The 27527-nt window shown below is 40.9% G+C and overlaps 4 protein-coding genes across 6 annotated transcripts in view; 3 read left to right on the top strand and 1 right to left on the bottom strand.

Moving 5' to 3' along the window:
* The first annotated feature begins 304 nt into the window (after positions 1-304).
* Positions 305-6361, top strand: LOC124283832 (sulfotransferase 1A3-like). The gene is made up of 6 exons (XM_046719859.1): positions 305-425; positions 1554-1716; positions 2473-2793; positions 3558-3661; positions 4612-4759; positions 5082-6361. Exons 1-6 carry the CDS (start codon positions 417-419, stop codon positions 5192-5194), a joined length of 858 nt encoding a protein of 285 aa, XP_046575815.1. The 5' UTR covers positions 305-416; the 3' UTR covers positions 5195-6361.
* Positions 6362-10733: 4372 nt separating this feature from the next.
* LOC124283850 (sulfotransferase 1B1-like) lies at positions 10734-11747 on the top strand. Its single transcript, XM_046719878.1, has 2 exons — positions 10734-10893; positions 11203-11747. The coding sequence occupies exons 1-2, from the start codon at positions 10734-10736 to the stop codon at positions 11334-11336; spliced, it is 294 nt and encodes a 97-aa protein (XP_046575834.1). The 3' UTR covers positions 11337-11747.
* Positions 11748-13426: 1679 nt separating this feature from the next.
* LOC124283830 (sulfotransferase 1A2-like) overlaps positions 13427-27527 on the top strand; it is a 19028-nt gene continuing 4927 nt past the window's right edge. Inside the window, exon 1 of one of the 2 annotated variants that reach the window (XM_046719858.1) lies at positions 13427-13600. In XM_046719858.1, the coding sequence (XP_046575814.1) occupies positions 13592-13600 (9 nt within the window). In that variant the 5' untranslated portion in view covers positions 13427-13591. Of the gene's footprint in view, positions 13601-26889; positions 27081-27527 lie in introns of those variants that run through there. The other variant, XM_046719857.1, reaches the window with a different exon arrangement.
* Positions 16238-27527, bottom strand: part of LOC124283834 (sulfotransferase 1A1-like) — a 25525-nt gene continuing 14235 nt past the window's right edge. Inside the window, exons 3-6 of one of the 2 annotated variants that reach the window (XM_046719861.1) lie at positions 19935-20255; positions 19423-19526; positions 18007-18160; positions 16238-16784 (exon numbers count right to left, since the gene is read on the bottom strand). In XM_046719861.1, the coding sequence (XP_046575817.1) occupies positions 16672-16784; positions 18007-18160; positions 19423-19526; positions 19935-20187 (624 nt within the window). In that variant the 5' untranslated portion in view covers positions 20188-20255 and the 3' untranslated portion in view covers positions 16238-16671. The remainder of the gene's footprint in view (positions 16785-18006; positions 18161-19422; positions 19527-19934; positions 20256-27527) is intronic. The other variant, XM_046719863.1, reaches the window with a different exon arrangement.

Genomic DNA, 27527 nt, shown 5'->3' with positions numbered 1-27527 from the left:
TTTCATGTTGTGTGCGTTGTAACGATTCACTACAAATGTCAGTGTAACGTTACTCTTTTGTTCAACGTTTCTTTTTTTAAACGTTTTGTCGTCGGCAAAAAGAGAGAGAAAGTAACGAGGGAATGAGAGAGACAGAGAGAGAGAGTCATCACTGTTACAAAATGTAGCGATCTCTTTCCATACTTTCTCTAAGCTTTGCGATATCTGCAAAATATGTATGTCACTCACGGATAAAACAAGTAGGTCAACTGTTAAGCTCATACATGCATAAATCGGTGACTGGGTACCTCCCTCCCTCACTATGTGCACTGCTGACAACTCTCCTGGTAGTCACCCGATCTGTGGGTCTCGACTGAACTGCCCTCCCACTTGTATCACGGGACATACTGTGGACATATATGCAGACACTTTGAACCATGTCTCAAGTAAGTTCTTCAGTAGGAGCTTAATATACATGTATAACTGTATGTATGACTCAGCATATCGTTGTGTGTGACCAACCGATGATCATAGCTTTCATGTTACAGAGACTCAATTAGATTAAGGCCCCTGTGACACAGTGAATGAATACGTGTTTTGATTTACACCTAAAAAACAACTTACCATCAAAATAAACAGATACGTGATGCCCGTCACGTACTACCAATCACGACAATTGTGTCCTCGTTCACTGCAGACAGCTTGCCTGGTAACTTTATTTTCAGACTACGATGACACAGCAGAAATACTGGTGACTGTAACGTTCAATAACAAACAAAACCAGATAGAATGTAGCACCAACTTGGGCGTTTACATATCACACGGAAATAAAAAGATGCACAACCAACCTGCTGAGGTGAAAGTAACCTGCCTGTAATTTGACGAAAAGTAAATAGCAGCAGATTGTACCACCAATGCATTTTCACTTACGATACAGTGGGGTCCATTTGTGTGTGCGAGAGGTTTACTTAGTGTTCAAACGGATAAGTGAAATACTGAGGTTGACCTTCGGAGACTTATTTGTAGTGGGTGTTGACTGTATCCAGTTCCTCTTCGTTCCTTTGTATTAAAGAGGACTTTGGGAGATTTAATGGGGATTCATAGTGCTATTTTGTACATGATTCTCAGTTAACGTTTACAATCAGTAACATTCCAACAGTATGATGGCGACGACTGATTAATATTGTCAGCTACTATCAATGCAATCTCAGGATGATGACAAACAATCAATCGTGTCTTTTGAGACAGACTGAAACCAAAGCTACTTTGGAGAACAGATCTAGAGAATTCTTAAAAATGGAATGAACATATTTTGTTTTCAAGGCTTGTGTTTGTTTGTTTGTTTAACGCGGATACAGCAGTATTCCAGTGGTAGGTGAATAGTTATTTGTGAACCGAGCAGCCCTGTTCTGTGAGGAAATGCAACACAAACACAATGTATCACAAGGACTTGGTGATATATTTGCAATACGTCGACATGAAATACATATGACAGGGAACTGTAAAACAGAAGGAATACTACCTATGTTTTCAGCTGAATTATTCACACATGACTAGGTTTTCTCTCACATCAGAAACAGATAGTGGAAGCAGTGGACGACGGCGGTGAAACCCTCACGTTCTTAAGTGACAACAGCTTCTTAATACCCAACTTCCCCGATGGAATCGGCATCGACGGTGTACGTTCAGTGGGAATCCGTGACGACGACATCTTAATTTGCTCATATCCTCAATCAGGTAACATCAGATACCATGAAACTTTTTACCAAATCTGGTAGGATAGATCTGTTCACTTATCCTGTGACAATTACTCAAGCCAAACCTCTCACACTCACACCAATCCAGCTCAAGCCCAATCTGTCACACCCACATCAATCCCACACAAGGTCATCTCATCACAACCACACCAACGTCACTAAAGCCTATCTTGTGACAATGACACCGATCCAACTCAAGCCCAAACTGTCACACCCACATCAGTTCCACACAAGGACATCACATCACACCCACACTAATCCCACACAGGGTCATCACATCACACCCACACCAATCCCACACATGGTAATCGAATCACATCCACATCAATCCCAATCAAGGTCATCTCACCATACCAACCCATCACATCCATACAAATCCCACACAAGCCCACATCACGCCCACAGCAATCCCACTCAAGCCCATCGTATCATATACACACCGATACAACTCAAGCCGATCCTATCACGAATTCTAGAAAGAACAGTTTGCCAGAATTCAGTCAAGCCAACACATACATTCAGTGTTAAAAGAAGACCTTGATCCATACTTCACACCCATCATTCTTAACGTTTTGCTCACTTTTTGTTCATTTTGATGCCACGGAATATATATTTCTGTTTAGGTCGCATCACAGTCCAGCCCGTGAGAGAGATAGCAATGCATGGTAAAGATTTGTATTTCCCTGATAACTGATTCAGATTCGTGGGTGATTTGTCAGGTTTGCTTTCTCTCCAGAAACCCACTGGGTATTTGAAATAACAAGAGAGCTCCTCGCAGGGGGGATAATCCACGACGACAACACAAAGGTCCAAACCTTCATGGAAAGGACGTCAGAGGAGGAGTTAGCCGACCTCTCGTCTCCCAGGATCCTCAACACTCATTTGCTGATGAAACATCTGCCAGATGACGTTTGTAATAAGAAACTAAAAGTCATCATTGTTCTAAGAAATCCAAAAGATGTAGCTGTTTCACTCTATAACGTCATCCGAACGCTTCCATTTGCCAACTACAAAGGGGAGTGGAAGAACTATGTTCGACCCTTCTTTCAGGGAAAGTGTAAGTGCCGTTCTGTCTGTGATCATCTATAACTAGTTAGTCTGTCTCACTGTCCCTGAACCACATTATTTTCCCTACTGCCAAGCTCTCTCTGCAGTGTTAAAGCCCTAAATAAAGCAAGTCTAGATCTCTGGTCTCCCTAGGGCTCCTTTTCAATTTAAATGGGCTTGTTTGTTCCTATCAAAATTATATATATTCAGAGACTAAGCATTTGTCTAATAACTAGTTATCTTCTTGTAATCCTTTATCTTTAAATATTCCTCTGTGCTCTTATTTCTTATAATCCTTCTTGGAAAGACTTTCTTATAATTCGTTGTTTTCCGAGTGATTGAATGCACATAAAATTTCCACACGAATAAAGATATGAGTATATCCTATTAAACATATGTTAACGCACTTGTAGAATCCGACCTTACCCCAAGAGCATTATTCCATCAATCTTTCCACTCGAGAAAATCTGTTCTGTAATCCTGTATTAAGTGAGTGAGTGTAGCAAGTATTGTGATGTGAAATATTCCATTTTGCTGACGGTCTCTTTGAATGGTGATGTCTTTGATGATCTCTGTGATAATCTGTAAATATGTGATTGGGTGAGTGTATATTACATCGGTTTGAAGAGGAATATGAACATCGCTTTGAACTGTGTCGAAGGACACACTGAGTCGTTTTCCAAGAGGTTTATCTTTGTAATCTTCTTGCTGTAAATACATCGATGAAAGACGACTTCTTTAGGTATTTTTCCCTGGCCTTTCCTTCTGTTACAGTTGCATATGGATCCTGGATGGACTATGTTCTCGACTGGGAGCAGGTGAAAAAAGACAATCCTGATCTGCCTGTGCTGACTATCTTGTATGAAGACATTAAGGAGGTGAGGTGCACGACGTTTTCTTGCCAGAAGTTACATGAATGCTTCAGTCAGCAGCATTTCAGCTTAAAGGCATTGAGTGAACACAAATTGCTTTTGAGTGTAGATACATTAAGCAGGTAAATGGGGGCAACACGTGGAGATATCAAGCAGCTACATGGGGACAACACGTGGATATATTAAGCAGGTATATTTGGGTAACACGTGCTCACATTATACAAGGGCAGAGGTTGATGATTGATTGAGTTTAATTTAATGCTGCACTCAGCAATATTATACCTATATGATGGTGGTCTGTAAATAATCAAGTCTAAACCTGACACTCCTGTGATCAACAGCATGAACATCGATCTCCGCAACTGAGATATGATGACATGTGTCAACCAAGCCAGGGAGCCTAACCGCCCGATCACATTAGTCGCCTCTTACAACAGACATGGGTTACTGAAGATCAATTCTAACCCAGATCATCACGGGTTTCAAGTGTATGGGGGCAACACGTGGGCAAGGGGCAACAAACAAGTCAAGATGAAATGACGCTTCTAGGGATGAGTCTGGGTTGTACTATCATAAATAATGACATGAAGTTTGAGATGTAGCAACCCGTGGTATATTAAGCAGGTATATTGGGGCAACACGTGGCACCTGAGGCAAGTGCATGGGTTGATGATTGGCTTTTACGCCGCATTCACATATATGTCGACAGTGGTGGTCTGTGAATAATCGAGTCTAGACCAGACACTCCTGTGATCAGCAGCATGAGCATCAACCTCCGCAACTGGGATACAATGACTGACATATGTCAACCAAGTCGGCGAGTCTGACTACCCGATCACGTTAGTCGCCTCTTACGACAAGATGAAATGACGCCTTTAGGCATCAGTCTGGGTTGTAATATCATGAATAATGACATGAGGTTTGAGATGTAAATATTTAACTTGATGTCCGTTCAGGATCAGATGCGAGAGATGAGGAGGATTTATGAGTTCCTGGATGTAAAGAGGACGGATGACTTCCTGTCCAAAGTGTGCAACAACACAACTAAAGCCGCCATGAGGACTCTCAAGGAGGACGATAGTGGAATCAAAGTTTTTAGAAAAGGTATGGATGAGTTATGACCCTTTTCTTAGGTCATGTTATGTATTTCTTAGCCAACCCCCTGGACAATAAGAATTTGCTGCTCATGAGAATAACTTTTTGCAAAGTGCCACTTACGTAAAGACGTGCCTAAAATTAATTAAACAAATCCTCTCAACATCTCCTTCCTTCATAACATTGTTGAGAACGATCAGTGGTCGCTCCCTTCCTGCTTGTGCAGTACTAGTGCACATGGCATATCTGGATGGAAGTCCATAGTGTAAAACTTTACATGCGAATCGATGGTATTGAGACAATGTCTGCACGTAAACTGTTTTCTTCCCAGGTGGAGTGGGTGATTGGAAGAACTGGTTCACTGTCGCTCAGAACGAGTGGTTTGATCAGCTGTACCAGGAGAAGATGGCCGACTGTCCCCTTCAGTTTAAATACACACTGTGATTTACTGACACTGTACTTTAGCCCAACCTACGATAATAGCTTTTGGTAACACCTTCAGGAATGTTTACCTTATACGTCAGTGTCATCATTGCTGGAGGAGGAGATCATTAATCTGATATGATGAGTTACCATAATATTGATTCTGCTGTAAGACCAACACTATAAGGTTGGACATGCCCCTTGCTTCTAAGAAATGTGATCTTTTCTTCGCCTGTGTAAATGTGTAGTTGACGTTATAAGTCGCTTCCAGCAATATTTCAGTTATTTCAAAACAGAAATATGCTGGACATCACTACTTTATGACATTGCCTTACATTCTTATCTTAGCATGCAGAATGAATTGGTTTCAAACAACGCTTGCAGCGCCTTTGTAAAATCCATTGTCATAGTTCAGACAAACCTTAAGCTGAAACTGGGACAAACTGGAATGATAGCAGATTGATTGAGTGTGGAAATGATCTTTATACTTCATGATGAAGATCAAGAATAATTATTGTACATAAGGCATTCGGCCCGTATGTACATAGTATTATAATGACAGGCAAAATATGGGCCATGCAAAAAGTGGAAAGCATAACACTGTGAAACTTCTGTCTTAAAGGGGAAGTGTACACGAATAAATCACATTTATTCTTATATAATTTCGTACTTTGAAGTTTACACAGATTCCCGAACGTTGGTTGGTTGACAGAGCGGTCATGTGATTTAAATTTCAAGATTCATTTCTCTTGAACCCATTCAAACCGTTAATACGTGTGTAAACATCGTTCATACGTGTGTGAACGTTTTCGAGCCGACTACTTGTCGGGTTTTCCCAGGATACTCTCTGTCCAGCTTGACGTAAACAAAATAAAAAATTATCCTTTTCACAAGTGTTTAATCTCTCGCAGTTTGCGGGTTCATCTGACGGTTTTCTACCCCGTGGTCTATTTAACAACTATTTAATAAATTTCACACTAATCAATCAAAAATAAATAGAATACAACGAGATCTGCTTCCTATTCGCCACGCCGCACAACTTCGAAGTCGGTCATTGTATTATTACGCGGTCAAACGAATCCGTCAAAGCGTAAAGGTACAATGACAGTTTGTTAAAATAATATTGATATTTGCTTCTGTTTGATAATTCTGTTGATGTTATACTTATTAAAGCAGTTTCAAACCGAATGACGAATGTGTTGCTATATTTTAAGGAATACTTTGAGAACTATTTCTTCAAGGGTTGGGATACATGTGTAAGAAAATCGACAAACATAGATACATCGCTCCAATATGGTCTTGAACAGAATGGCACTACAACATTTCACAGGTATTACAGCACATCACTGTAAATAATGATGATGTAGAAGTGGGTAAAACACGTATATGTAAACTTCAAAGTACGAAATTATAAGAATTGAATATCAGTTTGTGTGTTTGCACTGAAAACTGAACGATGTCAAAGCGTTGTTCAAACTCTCGTGTGAACGAGCGAGTTTACGAGCTTTGACGTCGTTCATTTTTCAGTGCAAACACACAAACTGACATTCAATTCTTAAGTGAATCAAAGTGAATTTTTTTATTAGTTAATATCAATGTTTGAAAATATACACTCATTTTTCTTACAATGAAAGTATAACCTTCAAAATATGTGCTGAAATTTTATGCCATTACGAGGCTTTTGCTTGCAGAGCTAATTATAAACAGGCCAGAGTTACGGCCCTTTGATTATGACGTAATTGGTGCTACTTGATTTTAGACTGGTGTCCTGTATTGTCCCAAATCATAATATATTAATACTGAAAATAGTCACTTGAAAAAGTTCGTGAAAATACGAAAGAAGCATAAGAACAGAAAATGTAAGCAGTAGGCCAGATTGATCGTGTGTATTTTCATTCATTACCTCACCTCAATGAAAATTGTATCACAATGTTGACGTCCGTATGACGTCACTATCGGGAAGCGACTTTTTCGAAATGGGTGTTCACTGACACGAGTACGCCGGAGTTTTCGAAAGAAACTTTCGTTGTTTCAAGCAACGTATATGCATAAATGTGACATGTAAGTAGTCCGAAACATTCTGACAGTCTACTGGTTGTTATTTTCTTTTTGTTTTCATTGTGACCAAGGGAAATAGTCAGAAATTAAGTGAAGTACCATCGCCTGTGTGCGTGAGATTGCGTCAGTCATGGCGTCACGCTTTCAGAAACTATACAGTAATATGCTGTGAAATCTAGGAAATTATAAGAATACACCTATTTTATTTAACTATCCCTTGGTACGATACCTTTCCCATGCCTGTTCTAAAACTAATGAGCAAGTGTATGCAACAAGTAGGCGAACAGATATACAGTGTAAAATCTGAGATTAGCTTTGTTTACATATCAAACAATTGGTCCTTTCCCAGCGCGGCATCTTATATTTTTCGTTAGATTTCACTGAAACACTTCGTATAGGTGACAGAGTTCATTTGTCAGTTTATTTTGAATATATATATTATTTATTATGAGGAATTGAGGGATTCATGTAAGGAAGATGGTGTTGAATTATACAATTGATTTTATGGGCGAAACATTTATAACCTACGTGATTTTATAATGTATAAACACTCTGCAATATGGCTGAAAATTCACTTTGACGTTAATTGTGTTCGTGTATTTTCTAAAACATTCTCAGCGATTCTCGGTTCATCGACAATGTTTCAGAACGAGCATTCGTGATTCGATGAAACAACAACAACAAAATTACCGCTGATCACAATGATACGTTTGTTCTTTATAAAATTCAGTTCTCCCAGCAATATTTGACATTTGAATTAAGACATACTACAATTAAATTACGCTTTTACGCAGTACATGGGGATTTAGTAATGTGTCAAAACTGGAGAGATTTACGATGCATGTAATTTTTAGTATATTTGATGTACAATGAGCGGATGATATCACAGAAAAACGAATTTCAAACAAAACTGCAAATTGCATTTATCTTCGTGATGTATTTGGATATGGTATCGATATCAAAGTGAAGGTGGAAGAGGAGGGACATATATCGTACGATTTATGTAAGAATTAAGTAGCAAGCGTAGAATGCCGGCACATTCACTGATGGCAAGCTAGATGTAGTGCATATACGTTTTAGTTTTTGTGAAAAAAGATACTATTGGAAAGACGACCCACTTAGGATGAATGTTTTACAATATGGTTACGTAGTACTTGTTATCTCCCCGCCACCAGGTGGCGCAAACCAGCTTTTTCAAAGTCCCGGAAGAAATTCGCCATTCTCCATTACCAGCTTACAGCTAGCAGTCGACCCGTGAAAGTCACAGTTGCATTTCGCTTTTTAAGCTGGAGGTTAGTATTTTTCTTGCATAATTGGTTTAATTGCACTTGGTCTGTGCAGGGTACCTCGAATATTGGGGACACCCCGACAGAACCTCGACGTTTTGACCCTCATGGGGCATCTAATGTCCCTCGCTGTAGGCTCCCTAAGGTTGAGTTGAGTTGAGTTGGGCTTTACGTCACATCGGCATTATTCCAGCCATATAGTGACGAGAACAAGTTTGCATTAGTAAACATTGTAAGTACATACTCGGAATGAGTTTTATTTCAAAGACATATATTGATTACATTGTCATTTAAAAGCAGAGAAAGTCATAGCATCAAATTCAGGCTCCCTAAGGGACAGCATTACCAAGCAGTTTACCACTTTCATTGATGACAAGACTATGAAGGGTGTGCAAGAGGAATGTCCTATACCGGAGGGTAAGGTTTTTGAAGTCCCTCAGATGGATGGCATTATTGATAGGGCTGGGACGATACACTATGTCACGATACGATACATATCGCGATATTTTACCTGCGATACGATACGTATCACGATACATACACCTTGAAAGAATGACACAGTATTAAGATTTAAAATGATTTTTTTCAAGGTATTTGTGTATAACAATAACACTTTTGTAATAAACAAACAAGTAACTCTATCATACGTGCGTATTTTCTCTAAATATGTACTTTATCATGTTTAAGATAATACTGTTTTGAAAAAGAGTCATGTATCGTTTTGTATCGATACACCAGTCGACGATATGATAGCTGTATCAAACTTTTATCTCGATGTATCGGTGCATCAGTGAATCGTCCCAGTCCTAATTATTAAATCCCTTATGGAACAAAATGGGATAAGTAATGAGAAGGGAGCTGACAAGGGTCTAAGATCCATTCAGTCCAGGCTCATGAGAGTTATGCGTCCTTTAGGGGCTTTATATGCTCTACTTGAACAGGCCCGTAATGATCAGTCTACTGACACTTCGAGTGTGTGATTGAGCAGGTTGAGAAAACGATATGTTGCACAGGCCAAGTTAATGTAGCCTTGAACTCTACAATAAGAGGCTAGCTACTTTGTGCAAACTTACAAAGGATCTCAAAAAGAGTAAATCCTTGATGAGAAAACATGCCAACGTCTTCAGTGACACCGAGGCCCAATTGTTTGGGGACGGTTTTCGGCAAGTCTTGAAAGACATGGGAAAAAACCGTTGGGCAGCTAGAGAAGTGGCTGATGCACTTCAGCCCCCTAAAAAGAAACTGAAATTTGTGCATAAGCCAAAAGCACACCCTAACCCTCCACAGTCTGCTAGTTTTTCCAGACCCACCATGTTCAAGCAGCCCTTTGGCCCGTGCCTTCAGGAGGCAGACAGGTTTCCGGGGGCGGATATACCGGTGGACATGTCAGCAGGGGAGGTTTGTCCCAGGACAAGAGAGGCAAAAGGTATGTATCAGCAAGTTCCTTATCCCTAACAAAATCAGTTAGAACACCTGTTCTTAGATTTAGATACACTGCACAAAAACGGAAATGTGGTGACCCCAGTGCTAGGTTTGAATTTGACCAAGCTGGCTCCAAACGTTCCTTTGGCAGGGAGAATTCATTTCTTTCTCGAAAATTGGGAAAAGATAACCTGTGACCAGTCAGTTCTTACACTGGTGCAGGGAGCAAAGTTGGATTGGGTCTCCACTCCCTTTCAGAAATCCCCACCAAACACTCCATCCTTCTCAATAAAGGAAATGAATCCAATAGACCAGTAGATACAAGAACTCTTTCGGAAGGGGGCCATATCACAGGTGGAAGGGAAACCGCCTCAGTTTCTAAGGAAATATATATGGGCAACACGTGGACACATTAAGGAAAATATATATGGGTAACACGTGGACACATTAAGGAAAGTATATATGGGCAACACGTGGACACATTAAGGAAAATATATATGGACAACACGTTGACACATTAAGGAAAATATATATGGGCAACACGTGGACACATTAAGGAAAATATATATGGGCAACACGTGGACACATTAAGGAAAATATATATGGGCAACACGTGGACACGTTAAGGAAAATATATATGGGCAACACGTGGACACATGAAGGAAAATATATATGGGCAACACGTGGACACATTAAGCAAGTATATGAGGAAAACAATCAAATCAAGATGAAATGACTCTTCTAAGGTTGTACCGAAGGATGACAAGAAGTTTGAAACGTATTTATTCAACTCGATGTCCGTTCAGGATCAGATGCGAGAGATGAGGAGGATTTGTGAGTTCCTGGATGTGAAGAGGACGGATGACTTCCTGTCTAAAGTCTGCAACAATACAACTATAGCAGCCATGAGGACTCTCAAGGAGGACGATAGTGGAGCTAAAGTGTTTAGAAAAGGTATGGATGAGTTATGACCCTTATCTTAGGTCATGTCGTGTATTTCTTAGCCAGCACTCTGGACAATAAGGCTTTGCTGCTCATGAGAAATACTTTTGCAAAGTGCCACATATATGCAGAGATTGATTAAACAAATCCTCTCAACATCTCCTGTCCTTCGTAACATTCATGCTGGTCCAGTACTAGTGCATATGGCATATCTGCACGTAAGTATTCGGTGTAAAATTTCCATGGAGCTCCATGGCTTAAAACCCGGCATGGGAATCCGTTGTATTGAGACAATGTCTGAAGGTAATTGTTTCTTTCCAGGTAGAGTTGGTGACTGGAAGAACTGGTTCACTGTTGCCCAGAATGAGTGGTTTGATCAGGTCTACCAGGAAAGGATGGCCGACTGCCCCCTTCAGTTTAAATACACACTGGGATTTACTAACACTGTACTTTAGTTCAACCTACGATCATAGCTTATAGGAACACCTTCAGGACTGTGCACCTTATAGGTCTGTGTCAGCAGTACCATTATACTGATTCTACTATTAGTCCAATAATATGAGGCGGAATGTGCGATTTGATCTTTGCATCATTGTGACACAAAATAACAGATGTGTCCGTGATCTTTGCTTCACCAGCTTAAATATGTAGGAGAGCTTTTCATTCACTTTTAACAATAATCCATTTATATCGTGATGGAAACATCCTGGACATCACTACTGTATTACATTTCATTACTTTCTTATCTTTGTATGCAGAATGAATTGGTTTTAGCAATGCTTGCAACATCTTCGTCAAATCCATGTCGATATTTCAGACAAACCTCAAGCCTCAGCTGGGACAAACTGGAAATAAAGGATACTCTTAATAAAAAGAAACTTGTCGTGCTGTTTTGTAGTATATTTACTGAGTGCATGTAACTGATCCAAACATGACATCATTGCTTAATTACAGTACAATCATAACTTTACAAATTTCCAAAACATGAAAGTGTTTGGTAAAACCTCAGAGGGCTATTAAAGCCACTTGGTCAGAGTAAAATGTAAGTATCTGGTGTGGCCACCATGAGCTTCGATAACAGCTTGGCAGCGGCAGCCCATAAAAGAAAGGAGCTGCCGAATGCTGCCTTGAGGAATGTTTAGATACTCTTGCTGAAGTGCTGCATGCAGTTCTTGTAGTGTCTGAGGTGGCGGATTAAGAGTATCCCATAGATGTTCAATGGGGGACAAATCGGGTGATCAAGAAGGCCATGGTAACACCTGAACGTTGTTTTGCTGGAGGAAGTCACGGGCAACGTCAGGTCGAGCATTGTCATGCTGGAAAGATCCACCGCTGACGCTGATGAAGGCAACGACTTGACTTAGCAAAATCTCATCCCCATTCAATGCACCCGCCACGTGCACAAGAACTGTCCGGCCATTATGGTGGATAGCTGCCCACACCCTGACACCAAATCTATTGACATGTACTACACAGTTATCGGCGTAACGTTCGTTACTACGTCTGTATACACGCGAACGTCGATCAGCACGTCTGAGAAGAAACCGAGACTCATCTGAGAACAAAACTGTTCAGGGATTTGGGTTGCTCGTGGTGCGTGAACGAAGATGTCTCAACCAGATGTGGCGATTCCGAGCGGCGGTGGTAACTCTAGGTCCACCTGACCAGGTCCATAGCTTTGAGATGGTCTGTCTGGACACGCTGAAGTGACTTGCCACCTTATGCTGCGATGCCCGTCCTTGTAAACGACCGATGGCGTCGTGTCATTGAGCTTCTGTCAGTCTTGACATTCTCTTGTTGTCTATAGTGCATGTGGAGTACCATTGATGTGGCTGTTTAAAGCCTACAGTCATAGGCTTCAGCTCGGGCTGATACACAATTTCATGATGCACGTGCATTTCATGTTGTGTGTGTTGTAACGATTCACTACAAATGTCAGTGTAACGGTACGTTTTTGTTCAACGTTTCTCTTTTAAACGTTTTGTCGTCGGCAACCCTTCCTCCACGTGTTGGGATTCAGCATGGATTGGTTTGTATCAAATATTGTCCTGAAATTCAGGGAATGTTTTTTATGTTTCAATATAAAAACTATGTAATGCTTAAATGTGTAAAGGGGCGGTGGGGTAGCATAGTGGTTAAAGCGTTGGCTCGTCACGCCGAAGGCCCGGGTTCGATTCCCCACATGGGCACAATGTGTTAAGCCCATTTCTGGTGTCCCCCGCCGTGATATTGCTGGAATATTGCTAAAAGCGGCGTACAACTAAACTCAGTCAGTCAGTCAGTTAAATGTGTAAAGAACGGTTTGTGTCTCCTTTAGTAATATTCCAGTTATACACCAGAGAAATCTGCTGGAAATAATTACTTACTACATGGCATTGTGTCGCCTAAGTTACAGAGATGAGTTTGTGAGGAGGTTCAGTTGAAACAACGCCCTTAACGATAGAGAGAGTCATCGCCGTTAAAAAATGTAGCGATCTCTTTCCATACCTTCTCTTAGCTTAAGCCACACTTATGTCACGCGCAGATAAAACAAGTAGGTCAACTATTGAGCTCATACATGCATAAATCGGTGACTGGGTACCTCCCTCCCTCACTGCGTGCACTGCAGACAACTGGCCTGGTAGTCACCCGATCTGTGGGTCTCGACTGAACTGCCCTCTCACTTGTATCACTGGACATACTGTGGACATATATGCAGACACTTTGAACCATGTCTCAAGTAAGTTCTTCAGTATGATCTTAATATACATGTATGACTCAGCATATCGTTGTGTGTGACCAACCGATGATCATAGCTTTCATGTTAAAGAAACTCGATTAGATTCAGTCCCCTGTGACACAGTGAATGAATACTTGCTTTGATTTACACCAAAAGAACGACTAACCATCAAAATAAACAGATACGTGATGCCCGTCACGTACTACCAATCACGACAACTGTGACCTCGTTCACTGCAGACAGCTTGCCTGGTAACTTTATTTACAGACTACGATGACACAGCAGAAATACTTGCGACTGTAACGTTCAATAATAAAACAAAACCAGATACAATGTAACACCGACTTGGGCATTCACATGTCACACGGAAGTGAGAAGATGCACAACCAACCTGCTGAGGTGAAAGTAACCTGCCTGTAATTCGAAAAAAAAGTAGATAGCATCAGATTGTATCATCAATGCATTTTCACTTACGATACAGTGGGGTCCATTTGTGCGTGCGAGAGGTTTACTTAGTGTTCAAACGGAAATACAGAGGTTGACCTTTTCTTATCTTCACCTTTTCTGCGCTTGTTGCTACCATATACCCTTGTTATTGACTTTGTAACCATGGGAACAAATAAAAAAACAAAAAAACAAAACAAAACAACAACAACTTTATTTACAGACGATGACACAGCAGAAATACTGGTGACTGTAACGTTCAATAACAAACAAAACCAGATACAATGTAACACCGACTTGGGCATTCACATGTCACACGGAAGTGAAAAGATGCACAACCAACCTGCTGAGGTGAAATTAACCTACCTGTAATACGGAGAACAGCGAAATAATACTATTTTACAGTTTGCAAATGGAAACAAGTTTTGATATTTCAGTATACCTTAGCTTTTTCAAAAGCAATATATATCCTTTTCACAAAAGTGTGAAGATATTTACTGCTTGTTATCTATGCATCAAGATAATCAGGTCCGTCACTGTTGATGTCAGATCGGGTCGACCTTGCTGTCCCTAGTTCTAAATTTAGTTAACCAGCGTCTACAGTAATAAGATAATTGTAACAAATAAGGTTCTAAAAATAGTGAATACTTATACATTATATAGTAATAACCCTTCGATGAGTCAATTCAATTCAATGCTCTATTGTACGAAATGCCATAGGCCCATATACAGTCGAGTTTACATATATTTCTGAAGCAAAATTAAACAGTGTATTAAAATTGATTGCAGTTGACAAAATGCCTTCTTCGCTCTGGTTGCTAGTTGCTGTACAGACTTACTCAGGTTCAAGGTTTGTGTAAACATGATGCCAAGATAATTCTACTCTTTTACAAGTCGATTCTGACACCTTTATATGTCCATCTCCTTTATATGTCTGCGACTCGACCACCTTTCCTGAATATGACAATGTTCGTCTTATCCAGATTAACCGTTAGCTTCCATTCGTCCGAGTATTTAGCTAGGATGTTCAGCTGATTCTGTAGTCTTGTTATAGAGTTTGATATTAGGATCACGTCATCCGCAAAAAGAAGTGATAAAAGTTAAAAAATATCTGGAAATAGTTGAACTCCATGTTTTCCTGAAAGCATTATTTCATTGTACAATTCGTTAACGAAAAGAGAAAACAGTAGGGGCTCAGTACACATCCTTGGCGTAACCCAGTTGGACAATCGAAGAACTCAGTCATGCCTTTGTCACATCGAACACATGATTTAACATTCTGATTTGAGAATAGCACATCTTCCCCTTAAGAATATTCTTCTGTAGGCGGTCCAGAGATGTCTATTCACTGAGTCAAACGCTTTTTGAAAGTCTAGGGAGATAGATTTTCACCCTGTCTAACCCCAATCTTACATGTGAAGGCATTTGTTACTACATCATTATGTACAACTCTAGATTTTATATGCTCATACGTATTCTTTATGATGCAGAAACATTTTCCATCGGCGTTACTCTGAATTAATTTATACCAAAGGCTTCTTCTCAAAACAGTATCAAAAGCTATACAAAAAATCAACGAAAACATAAAACATGTTCGTTTTTACATTTTGATAAATGTCAATCAATGATTTCAGAACATAAATTTGCAAACCTTTTGGTGACATGAGTGAGTGAGTGAGTGAGTTTAGTTTTACGCCGCCTTTAGCAATATTCCGACAGGGGACACGGAAAATTGGGCTTCACACATGGTACCGTTCTGGGGAATCGAACCACTAGGTTACCCCACCGCCCTTTGATGACAGGGGGCGGTGGGGTAGTCTAGTGGTTAAAGCGTTCGCTCGTCACGCCGAAGACCCGGGTTCGAATCCCCACATGGGTACAATGAGTGAAGCCCATTTCTGGTGTCCCCCGCCGTGATGTTGCTGGAATATTGCTAAAAGCGGCGTAAAACCAAACTCAGTCAGTCAGTCAGTTTGATGACAGGAACCAGCACATAAGAGTTATCAGAATGGGAACTATTTTTTGGAAAAGGTAACCATTTTACTGGCGACAATTACAACGTGCCCTACATATACAACAAGTGTTCTTGAAAGTATGGTTTGGACAGGATCATAATTTCCACAAATTGTCAATGGATGTATATATCTTTGGTGGTGCAAAAAGCAGAATATTGATTAACTTGGGATTTTCTCCTTCATTAAGCTCAGATGCAAACGGAATATTGTTAAAAGCGTTGTTTGAACTCATTCACTAACTACGTTTCCACTTCATCTTTCTTTTTCATCGCTAGATGCAAAGATAATGAGTAATTGTGAGCGAGTTAAGATTTGCATTCACTGATAAGAAAAAAATATAAGTTGGGATGACAAACATATATATTTCTATCATGATCACAACAACAACTGTAACTTTGTGTCACAATATACAAAAAATCAAGGTGCATTGTCAGTGTTATGTTATGGGCCTTCTCACAGAGTCATTATATTTGAAATTCATCGCGCCAGACTGATGATTTCTACCTCAAGCTCACGGTCGTGTGAGGTGCGCGATCCGCTGTGTAGAATTGTTTCTAAAGGCCTTCCTGAAACATATGATCGTATGTTCGGCTAAGGTACAGTGTCAGTAAATCAGAGTGAGTATTTAAACCGAAGGGGGCAGTCAGCCATCTTCTCCTGGTAGAGCTTATCAAACCACTCGTTCTGGGCGACAGTGAACCAGTTCTTCCAGTCACCTACTCCACCTGGAAAGAAACGTTGGGCTTTAATTTTCGGACTTTTACATAAAACCAAATGTTCTTCTTGTGACATTTATGCTATTCACCTGCATCAGACTTTCACATAAAACCAAACTTCTACTTGTGACTTTTTCTTGGAGCTGTGGACTTATATGCAGACGTTTAAGCCATAGGGTTACACGCAGAGTTCTCAGCCAAATGTACTAGCACTAAAGAGAACGACTCTTGATCTTTCTCTAGAATGTATAGCAGGGCAGGAGACGTTGAAAGGGTGTGTTTTATCGGTCTCAGAAATTCCTTCAAAGATCTTACACTTTTTTATCCCCCCGGCATGTAATGCGGGGGGATATAGTCGTCGCCTCGTCCGTCCGTCCGTAATCATTTTATTTCCGGAGCATAACTAAAAAACCGTTCAATATGTTTCAACAAGACTTGGTAGATATATCAAACAGAACCTTAAGTGGTGCCTTTTGCTATTTGAAGATTTTGGGCATTTTGATTTTTCCCGGTTTCCATGGAAACGATTCGGACTTAGTCCCAAAAGTGAGGGGTGGGCTTCATTTCCGGAGCATAACTCAAGAACCGTACAATATTTTTTAACAAAACTTGGTAGATACATCAAACAGATCCTAAAGTTGTGCCTTTTGCTATTTGCAGATTTTGGGCATTTTTATTTTTCCCGGTTTCCATTGAAACGATTCGGATATTTTTCAACATAACTTGGTAGATATATCAAACAGAACTTGAAGTGGTGCCTTTTGCTATTTGCAGATTTTTGTGATTTTTATTTTTCTCGGTTTCCATGGAAATGATTCCGATTTAGTCCGAAAAAGGCGGGGTAGGTTTCGTTTCGGGAGCACAACTCAAAACTTCTTAATATCTTTCGGTAAAACTTGGCAGATATGTAAGGGAGATCTTGAAGTGGTGCCTTTTGCTATTTGCAGATTTTTGTCATTTATTTTTTTCATGATTTCCATGGAAACGATTTGCACTTAGTCTAAAACAAGCTGGACTTTAAGTAACTGTCAGATGATTTGTTCTTTCAAAGATGTGGGGGCCGGGGGGATATGTCATCTTCTGATGACTCTTGTTAAAAACAACTCTCTTTTGTTTCAAGTATGTCGACAGTGATTTAACATGAGCAGCAAAACCTAATTCTCCAGGGTGTTGTCTACGAAATGCATGACATGACTTACGAAAACGGGGTATGGGTTCATCTCATCCATACCTTTTCTAAATAAGATTGACCTTGCATCATTTCCCGTGTATTTGTGAGTCTTCATGGCTGCCATTGTTGTGTTGTCGCAGACTCTGGACAGGAAGTCATCCGTTCTCTCTACACCCAGGAACTCACATATCCTTCTCATCTCTCGCATCGGATCCTGAAGTGCAGTAAACTTATTTCTAACTTGTTTACTATACAACAGCTATACATGTGAGTGTTGCCTGGACACACGTTAATGTTTCCACGTGTTGCCTCACCAAACCTGCACATGACATTACGAGAGAAACTTGCCTCACCCACATCTTGACTTGCTCATTAAGTGTATAACTCATAAGTGCTTCATGTTTCCAAATGTTACCCCGACATACGTACCTAACGTCTCTACGTGATGCACCAACATACGTGCCTAACTTCTCTACGTGTTGCCCAAAGATACGTACCTAACGTCTCAACGTGTTGCCCAGAGATACGTGCCTAACGTCTCTACGTGATGCCCAAAGATACGTGCCTATCTTCTCTACGTGATGCCGAAAGATACCTGACTAAGGCAAAAACGTGCTGCCCCAAGATGCCTGCCGAACATCTTTACGTGTTGCTCCAAGATACGTGCCTAAAGTCTCTACGTGTTGCCCCAATATACCTGAATAGTGTGTATATATGCTGCCCCAAGTTACGTGCCTGACAGACAGACAGACCTGTGTTCCAATATCAAGGGGGCCCAAAATACAGTCTTGGATTAACTTTCACAATCCGCTCATAAATACACAATATAGAGTCCATTAACTATTCCAGGCAAGAGTTGTCATGTATTTAGATTTACTTGTCATATGTACACATATCACACATTCATTTCACGTGTAGGGGCAATTCTAACCTGTCTACGTGTTGTCCCAAATTATCTTCCTAACGTATTCACGTGCTGCGCCGTTCAGGTGCAGGGTCGATCCCCAGCGACACCCAGTTGTCAACAATCCCAGATTGCCACAAGCTGTGGCTTACAGTCACAATGGGTGATCAGAGCGTCATCTACTTAAATTGCCTTCTTCATACATGTTCTTCCAAAACGTGATTACATAAATGCTGCCGTTTGTAGGCGTAATATTGCAAACTTCGGCATTAAAGAATAATTGTCGATCCCCGACCGCGTCATACCAAAAGACGTTAAAATATGGTACTTGTTGGTCTTTTCCTGGCGCTCGGCATTAATGGGTACAACAAGGACTGGTCGGCTCGGAGTCAGTATAATGTGTCTGAGTGGGATATTCATGCTACACTGCGGCATGGCATCTCAGTGGTGCTAGCACTATAAAACCAGCTTCAGTCTGGGCTAGTACAAGCAGCCGCTCATACACATACACGTCGTCATATGAGCGAAATATTCTCAAGCACGACGTTAAACCCAATTTCACCTCATCTCACCTGCTTAATGTCTTCGTAGAACAGAGTCAACACTGGCTGATCAGGATTGGTCTTCTTCACCAGTTCCCAGTCAAGAACATAGTCCATCCATGATTCATACATAACTATAACAAAACAAGAGAAGAGAAGAGAGAAAGCTTAAAGAAGGAATTATTAAAAATAAGTATTTGTTGTAATGAGGATACAGAAATAATACTCATTAATAGAACCAAAGTCACTTCCCAATCACCGTTCAAATCTGCAAAAGCTTATTTCCCATTCGGACGGCAGTTATGGATAACGACGATCACAGAAATAAGGACAGAGCAAACGTATATGTATGAAACACCATTCAAAGTGGCCTTGAACTGAATTGAATCATATCACTATTCACGTCAGCACTTACTACTTACAAAGCGAAAATTACAAGAAAGATTTTTGACAGAAAGGAAGAATATAAGAACTATGAGAGGAAGAAAGATTGTAGGAATTTTTTAGCCTTTGTAGATGATCACAGGTAGAACGGTACTCACACTTTCCTTGGAATAGGGGTCTCAAAAAGTTCTTCCACTCTCCTTTGTATTTGACCACTTGATCCCCTTTCAAGAAGTTATAAAAGGAGACCGCTACGTCTTTTGGATTTCTTAGAACAGTGATGACTTTTATTCTCTTATTTAGAACGTCAGCTGGCAGATGTTTCATCCGGAAATGGGAGTTGAGGATCCTGGGAGACTGGAGGTCGGCATATCTCTCCTCTGACCCCATTTCCATGAAGGTCTGGCTCATCGTGACGTCATCGTTGGTTATCTCCCCTGTGAGGAGCTCTCTAGTAATTTCCCACACCCAGTGGGTTCCTGGAGAGAAGGAAGTCACGTGACAAACGTGTATCAACTGGATCGTAAGAGACATGCATGATAAGGGCAATTTTTGAACCCACAGATCTGCATCATTTATCAGGGATATATAACGTTCAACAGGCACCAGCATCTTCACCATACCAGGGGCGGTGGGGTAGCCTAGTGGTTAAAGCGTTCGCTCGTCACGCCGAAGACGTGGGTTCGATTTCCCAATGGGTACACTGCGCGAAGCCCATTTCTGACGTCCCCCGCTGTGATAATGCTGGAATATTGCTAAAAGCGGCGTAAACATGCAAGAGACATGAGTGGGCTGAGTGGTGGTGATAAGCAGTGGAGATGAACAAGTAATTAAATGAGTCCCAAGCACATGGTAGGTAGATTCCTTGGTCACGGTTGATTGCTGGCTGACATCTCCGTATGTCTATGGCCCCCTGAAGCTTCCTTTGGCGCCAGTTGTTGTTGTTAGTGGACAAGATCTTGGTGGCTTCCCATTTGATGGTGTGGTCCTTGTTCTTTAGAATATGTTCTGATATGGCAGACTTCTGGTCGAGCTTGTTGGCGGAAGCTTGGTTTTCTTTGAGTCTTGTGTTGACAGGTCGCAGTGTTTCCCCGATGTACAGTTGTCAACGACATGAAATCTGGTAGATGCATCCTCATGGGTTGGGGCTTGCAGTGCTGGATCCTCTGCCGTTGGCTCTGAGAAGATTCTTGAGGGTCTTGCCGCTAGAGAATGTGACGTCAGTACTGGTTTGGTTTCTGATGAGGCGGGAGATCTTGTGGCTGACAGGTCCTATGTAGGGAATTGTGATTCTAATGGGGAATGGTGCAGGCTTGGGGCTGGTCTCCGTGGTGTTGAGGGACTTGTTGATGGTCTTGGTGACAAGGTCTGCAGGGTATCCGTTGAGGGATGTGAAGGTGTCCTTTAGATGTTGTAGTTCGTGCAGACCGTGTCACCAAGACCACCAACAAGACCCTCAACACCACAGAGGACCAGCCCCAAGCCTGATACATGGTTCACGACAGACAGCTGGCCTGGTAGTTCTATTCACAGAAATATCCATTTAGGTTAAACAAATAACCCTTCATTCACAGGGATCTGAGTTTTTTCGAGTCTCACAGTAATACGTGAAAGCTCTGACCATAAAGCTTTGCGTCTGTTACGCCAGAACTGGGATACGTGTTACTTTCAACTATGTATTTAATCGACAAACAGTTATTAAGAGCAAAATCAGCTGCACAACTCGTGTCCTTTATTTGACTACTAATTGCAAAAAATGCCAGTGGCAGCGCTCAATAATCGATGTCCGCCATAATAGCTGAATATAGCAGCGCAAAAAATGTAACAGAATAGAATTCATTTTCATGCGCTTTACTGTAATTACTCTACCAGTTTACCATATGTGAGCGACCAATTATTGTTCCTGGTTGTGGATGCTGAATTTAGGTGTCAGGTGTTTTTCATTCATTTTTTATTCTTTATGATTCATTCATCCCCCGAGAAATGGTTGCTGCTCATGACTTTCTTGCAATATCTAATGATATTTTAAAATATAGCTAATTATGTGTATGCCCACAAATAGAACCAGAAAATATATGATGTGAATGGTATTGGATTTTGATTTTATAGCTTAATAATTACGCTAATATGTGTAAAAATATAGTAAGTTGTATCTAAATATGGGCAAGCCTGGCCATTTTGCACAATGTTTTATATAATAATACAGTAAAGAAGAACGGGGAAAAAAGAAAATTAAATTATGTCATAATTATTTTTTTAATGATGTTACATCCATTCTTGATGGGTATGTATTTATCACAATTCAAGTTTGTTTGGGGGATTTAAAACTTCTAAGTTATTTGTGTTATGCTATTTGTGAGAGTTTATAAGAGATTGGTATGTTGCTTGGTCATACTTTTCAGAGAATATTTCTTCTGAAATACTCGAAAAATATACAGGTTCATGTACACATGCATGACACTGTAAAAAGAGTGATGATCTATTATTTATAATGGAAGGGTGTATTCAGTAACACACCATCACAGATAATATAACATGTTTAGCCTCCAAGTACTGTTGTGTTAATATTACTGCTCTTATCATATAAGATTTGCCAGTAATGATCATTTATAGCTTTCATCATTATGGTGTACATGGAAGCTGTTTGTAACAGACACCAGACATACAAGGCATAATTACTTCAGAATGAAAAAAGAGTTTGTGCCCCATCTCAGAAGGCTATAGTTATACCTTTGAAGAAAAATTATGGTGTAGAAGTTATCGAAATTATCAGCTTGAACTTGTTATTCCATGCTCTGTCATCAATGACATTATAGTTGCTGGACAAACTAGTGGTTAGAGTTGTCCCCCCTTTACAATTTGCTCGAAATGGTCATCTGCTCCTTGTGTTAGAAGGCCAAGCTGCTGAAGTTTCTTTGATGACATATTGTTACTGAGATGATACTGTCAAGGTAAATGATGCCTTCATATTTACTTTTGTGTGTGTAATTTCCCCCAGCAACCAATGCTACCTGATGTCGATATGGTTGTCAGGCTCAATGACTTAGTCACTGTCTAGCATCAATTCTCAATGGTTGCATGTGTGGATGCTTACGATCTCAATAACTGGATTGTCTGGTACAAACTCAGTTATTTACAGATATCATGTAGCTAGAATATTGTGTAGCAACAAACAACAAACAAACGAAAACAATTTATGCCAGCTTTGGATTAGGGAATTTGTGTGATAAACATAGTCAAGGAAATTAAAACATTCAATATTGCCCCACTGCTTTTAGATTTTGCCCATAAGTATGAAGTATAAGAACCGAAAGGAAAATAATAAATTCCATTAAAATATAGATTTTAAACTTGTTCCACTTCAAACACTTTTGGTTGAGGGAATATAAGTAATACTATTAAACAAATCTTTTAAAATTAGTACTGTAGATCAGCCCAGTTTGCTCTTAAATATGAAGTGTGATTTGCTATGAGCAGCCAAAATGAAATCAGAAGATTCCATTGATTGTACTTTTATGGTGTGATCCCTCTTCTGGTTGAATCTGTATGCATTATACTAATATTGTATGGATGTTGACATCCATAAATGTTGCTTTTCTTCTTTTCTTTGAAAATATTGTTCTTCAAAATACGTTTGGCTTGCGTGTTGGCTCAGAAGGAACGATTGATTGCTGGTCACCATACTGCGATGGCGTTGATAGTTACTATTAATCACTGGTCACAGATATATAGACGGAATGTTGCTGATTGCAAACGTCAAATAAGAATCACGAACAAAATAAAGCCAAAAATTGCCGTTAAAAGGCAACGAAAATTGAAACTGACAATGCAGTCAACGCCCACTGTAACCAAACCACATGTGTTCCGTTCTAATACTAAGTAGGCCAGCCCCTCACCAGCACAATTTAAGTTGACTCGTTGACTCGACTGTAGCCTACATAGGCGGATCAAGGTGCGTGCCTGCGTGCGTGGGTTTATTACCCACGTGGTCAACGTATGGGTAGTTGCATATTAATCTCGTACGTCACACGAGTGTCGTATCGCGTTGACCTGTGTCGTAACGACTTGACGTGAGATTGTAACGATTTGATTGGATACCCGATGGCCTCTCAATTAGGTCACATTCTCACGTAACTATTTTTTCATTCATAACAAACACGTGAATTCATTCATTCTACAACTTAAATGCATTGTGGGAATGTAAACATTGCGAACGTTGCCGTGTCGCTGTTTAATTGTGAGTCGAACTGAGACATTATATCTGTCGAAAAACATAAACGCATTGTTTCCACCAGTGATGTTAGCAACTGGAAATCAAGAAACGAGGTGCAACGGAGTAGTTTACTGTAGGAGGCTGTACGAGGCGATGACAACTGACATGCATCGTGACGTCGGTTACCATGGCAGTGACGTCATTAGTGTGACGTCATGTGTATGTGTAGGGGCGCACTCCCCAACCCCCGTTTTGTCCTGAAAATTTATTATATGACCATTGAAACGATGTGTGCACCTCCCCCCTCCCCCCTTCTCAAAAAGCTGTATCTGCCCCTGGCCTTTTAGTATATACGTTGATGACTGCCCATAAAATCTATTACTACTTGAGCACGTTTTGAATTAATGGTTGATTTTTCAGCCATGTTGTAGCATAATTATATCGCCACCTGCTTAATAGCTACTGTTACTCCCAAAAATCACGATCAGGGGTCAAGTTATAAAATAGGGATAATTGTTTTGAATCACAACAACAACAACAACAGAGAAAAACCACTCAAGACTAAGGTGTAGCGACAAATAGCCAACAACATATGGCCTGATACATGGCCTCGTTCACGACAGACAGCTTGCCTGGTAGTTCTATTCACAGAAATATCCATTTAGGTTAAACAAATGTTTTTCGAGTCTCACAGTAATACGTAAAAGCTCTGACCAGTATTGCGTCAGGTCACACAGACAATGATATCCTGTGTCATGTATACAGTCATACATAAATGCTGCAGAGCTTACCTGAGACATGGTTCAAAGTGTCAGCATACAGCTCATATCCAGTGATCGCTGACCCAGACACAAGATCCGATAGCTACCAGGCGAGCTTGCAGCGGTGCAGTGAGGGTGGTAGTCGCCCGGTATCTGTGACGAGCGTATGCACTCTCCTACCCAGAGTTCCATGCGGCAAGCCAGCATAGTACCTCTGCCACAGGACAGAAAAATGTGACGATTCGTCACATCTTGCACCGTCCATTCAATATAATGTACAGATTTCTTTTACTCTTTTATTTTTGACGAGTCTACACATCTAACTAAACATCTTTAATAGAATGAATTAGTTTCACTGAGAAAATATCCAAAAACATGTAACACTATTTCGATTTGCATAGCGATCCTTTGTTTACATAGGTTGTACGGCACCACGTGCTGTCATCGAAGCCGACGGAGAGCAAACGATGCAGACAGTTTGATATCTAAATATGTACTGTCATAGACCTAACCGTCGCAGTTGTGGAAGAATACTAGGCACATAAAGAAACTGTGCATACAAAAATTTAAAATCTAAATTTATCAAACCTGTGTAGACACATAAAGATTTAAACTCAGAGATTAGTGACATGTATCCAACATGCATGCACGTGCCACGTTCCGTGACGTCAGTGGGTTCGTCCTTGAGACGTGCAATACGATGTTGCACGTGCATTCCGGGAAAGAGAAACAGAGCAAATGAATGCCACACAATACTGTCACTTTGGAAAGCTCAACCCCTGCCCTTGCGATCGTTCAAAAAATTAAACGGCTATTGAAACGCATAGCATGCCAAGGCTCACGTCTGCACAAAGTCATGAGGCCATTGGGATGGTCCGTGGGGGAATGTCTCAACGACAAGTGGCTGCACATTTCCACTGCCACCGGAACACCATTTCTGCACTGGTGAGAACGCTACCAGAACACACATGACGTCATCGATCGGCCACGTTCTGGACGTCCACGTGCAACAACGCCAAGACAGGACATATGGATAAGGCTGACCCATCTTCGCCACAGGTTTCAGACTGCAGTGATGACTGCCCGAACCATCCCAGGACTTCGCCGTATCCACCCCAACACAGTTCGACAACGTTTACGTCATCACGGGATCATACCACGACGTCCCGCCATACGGTCTATCCTGACACAACGTCATCGACAAGCTCGCTGAATGTGGTGCCGAAATCATGTCCGCAGACCCTTGTTTTGGTGGAGAAATGTTGTTTTTACAGATGAGTCCAGGTTTGACATTTCCCATAGTGATGGACGTCAACGTGCCTATAGACGCGTGGGAGAACGTTATGCACAGGCCTGTGTCTTGGAGAGGAATCGCTTTGGTGGTGGTGGTGTTTCCGTGATGATTTGGGGTGGAATAACAGCACGCCAAAGAACTCCTTTCCAACAGGACAATGCCCGCCCTCATACGGCAAGGGTTGCTATGGATTTCTTGCAACACCACAACGTTGACTTACTGCCTTGGCCTGCAAATTCACCGGATCTCTCCCCGATAGAGCATGTTTGGGACGAGATGGATCGACGTCTACGCGTCTTCCTCATCCGCCAGATAACGTCCTTGACCTTGCAACAGAACTTGAGAGAATCTGGCGTGACATCCCACAAGCCTTCCTTGCACGTTTGATAGGCTCTATGCGTCGTCGATGCACTGCTGTTCTCAATGCCGATGGTGGACATACCCGTTATTGAGCTTGTGACATGGTCGTTTGACCCCTGTCCCGCTTGTGGACTCGTGACGTCATTGTGATTGACTTTTCAATTGAAATTCTCCCGACTTGTTATGGTCTCATGATCCCTCCATTAAAGTTTATATGTACCTTTGACATTGTTATCGTACTTATCAACTGGGATAATATTTTGACAATGCACAGTTTCTTTATGTGGCTAGTATAGTAAAAATATAAAATTGTAGATATTGTTATCCTATCGTAATCAGACTTTCAAAAACATGTTGGGACATTTTTGTAGAGAGCATTTTAGATACAGAGCAGACAGTCTCCTTCCTGATCAAATATCTGTCAGAAAATGTTCTCAGTCTCCTACCATAACTTCTCAATCGCAGCAGGAATCCCATTGTACAATATGTATGTCACTCACAGATAACTCGAGTAGGACAACTAGGCAACACATGCATGCATATAACGGATACTGGGCGACCCCCACCCTCACTGCACTGCTGACAGCTCCCCTGGTAGCTATCCGATCTTGTGTCTGGATCCAACTGCCCTCTCACTGGATATACTGTAGACTTGTATGCGGACACAATGTCTCAGGTCAGTTCTTCAGCATTGATATACGACCGTAAACATGACTCATATCGTTGTGTGTGTCACTGTGACCTGATACACATGTTAATAGTTTTCATGTTGATAAGAGAATCGATTACGGTTAGGCCCCTGTGGCACAGTGAAATAAGGTTATTTGTTTTAACCTATATGAATGTTTATGATTTACACAAAACGAAGAAATAGTACGCATTAGCGTTGAATAGAAAACCGGCAAAACAAACTGATATGTGAGCGTTGTCACGTAATAGCAATCACGGCGACCTTGTTACAGCTTGCCTGGTAGCTTTTTTGGCAGACTACGATGACAAAGCAGATATACTGCTGACTGTAACGTTCAATAATAAACCTGAATGTAACTTGGGTGAATGAGTGAGTGAGTTATTATTTAACGTCATATCGGCAATATTGCAACCATATCGTGATGAGAACATA

Source organism: Haliotis rubra, unplaced genomic scaffold (genome assembly GCF_003918875.1).
Source record: "Haliotis rubra isolate DU_JTF1 unplaced genomic scaffold, ASM391887v1 Scf322, whole genome shotgun sequence".
NCBI classification, from domain to species: domain Eukaryota; kingdom Metazoa; phylum Mollusca; class Gastropoda; order Lepetellida; family Haliotidae; genus Haliotis; species Haliotis rubra.
Note: the sequence above shows the minus strand (reverse complement) of the source record. Positions and strands in the feature narration are given on the sequence as shown.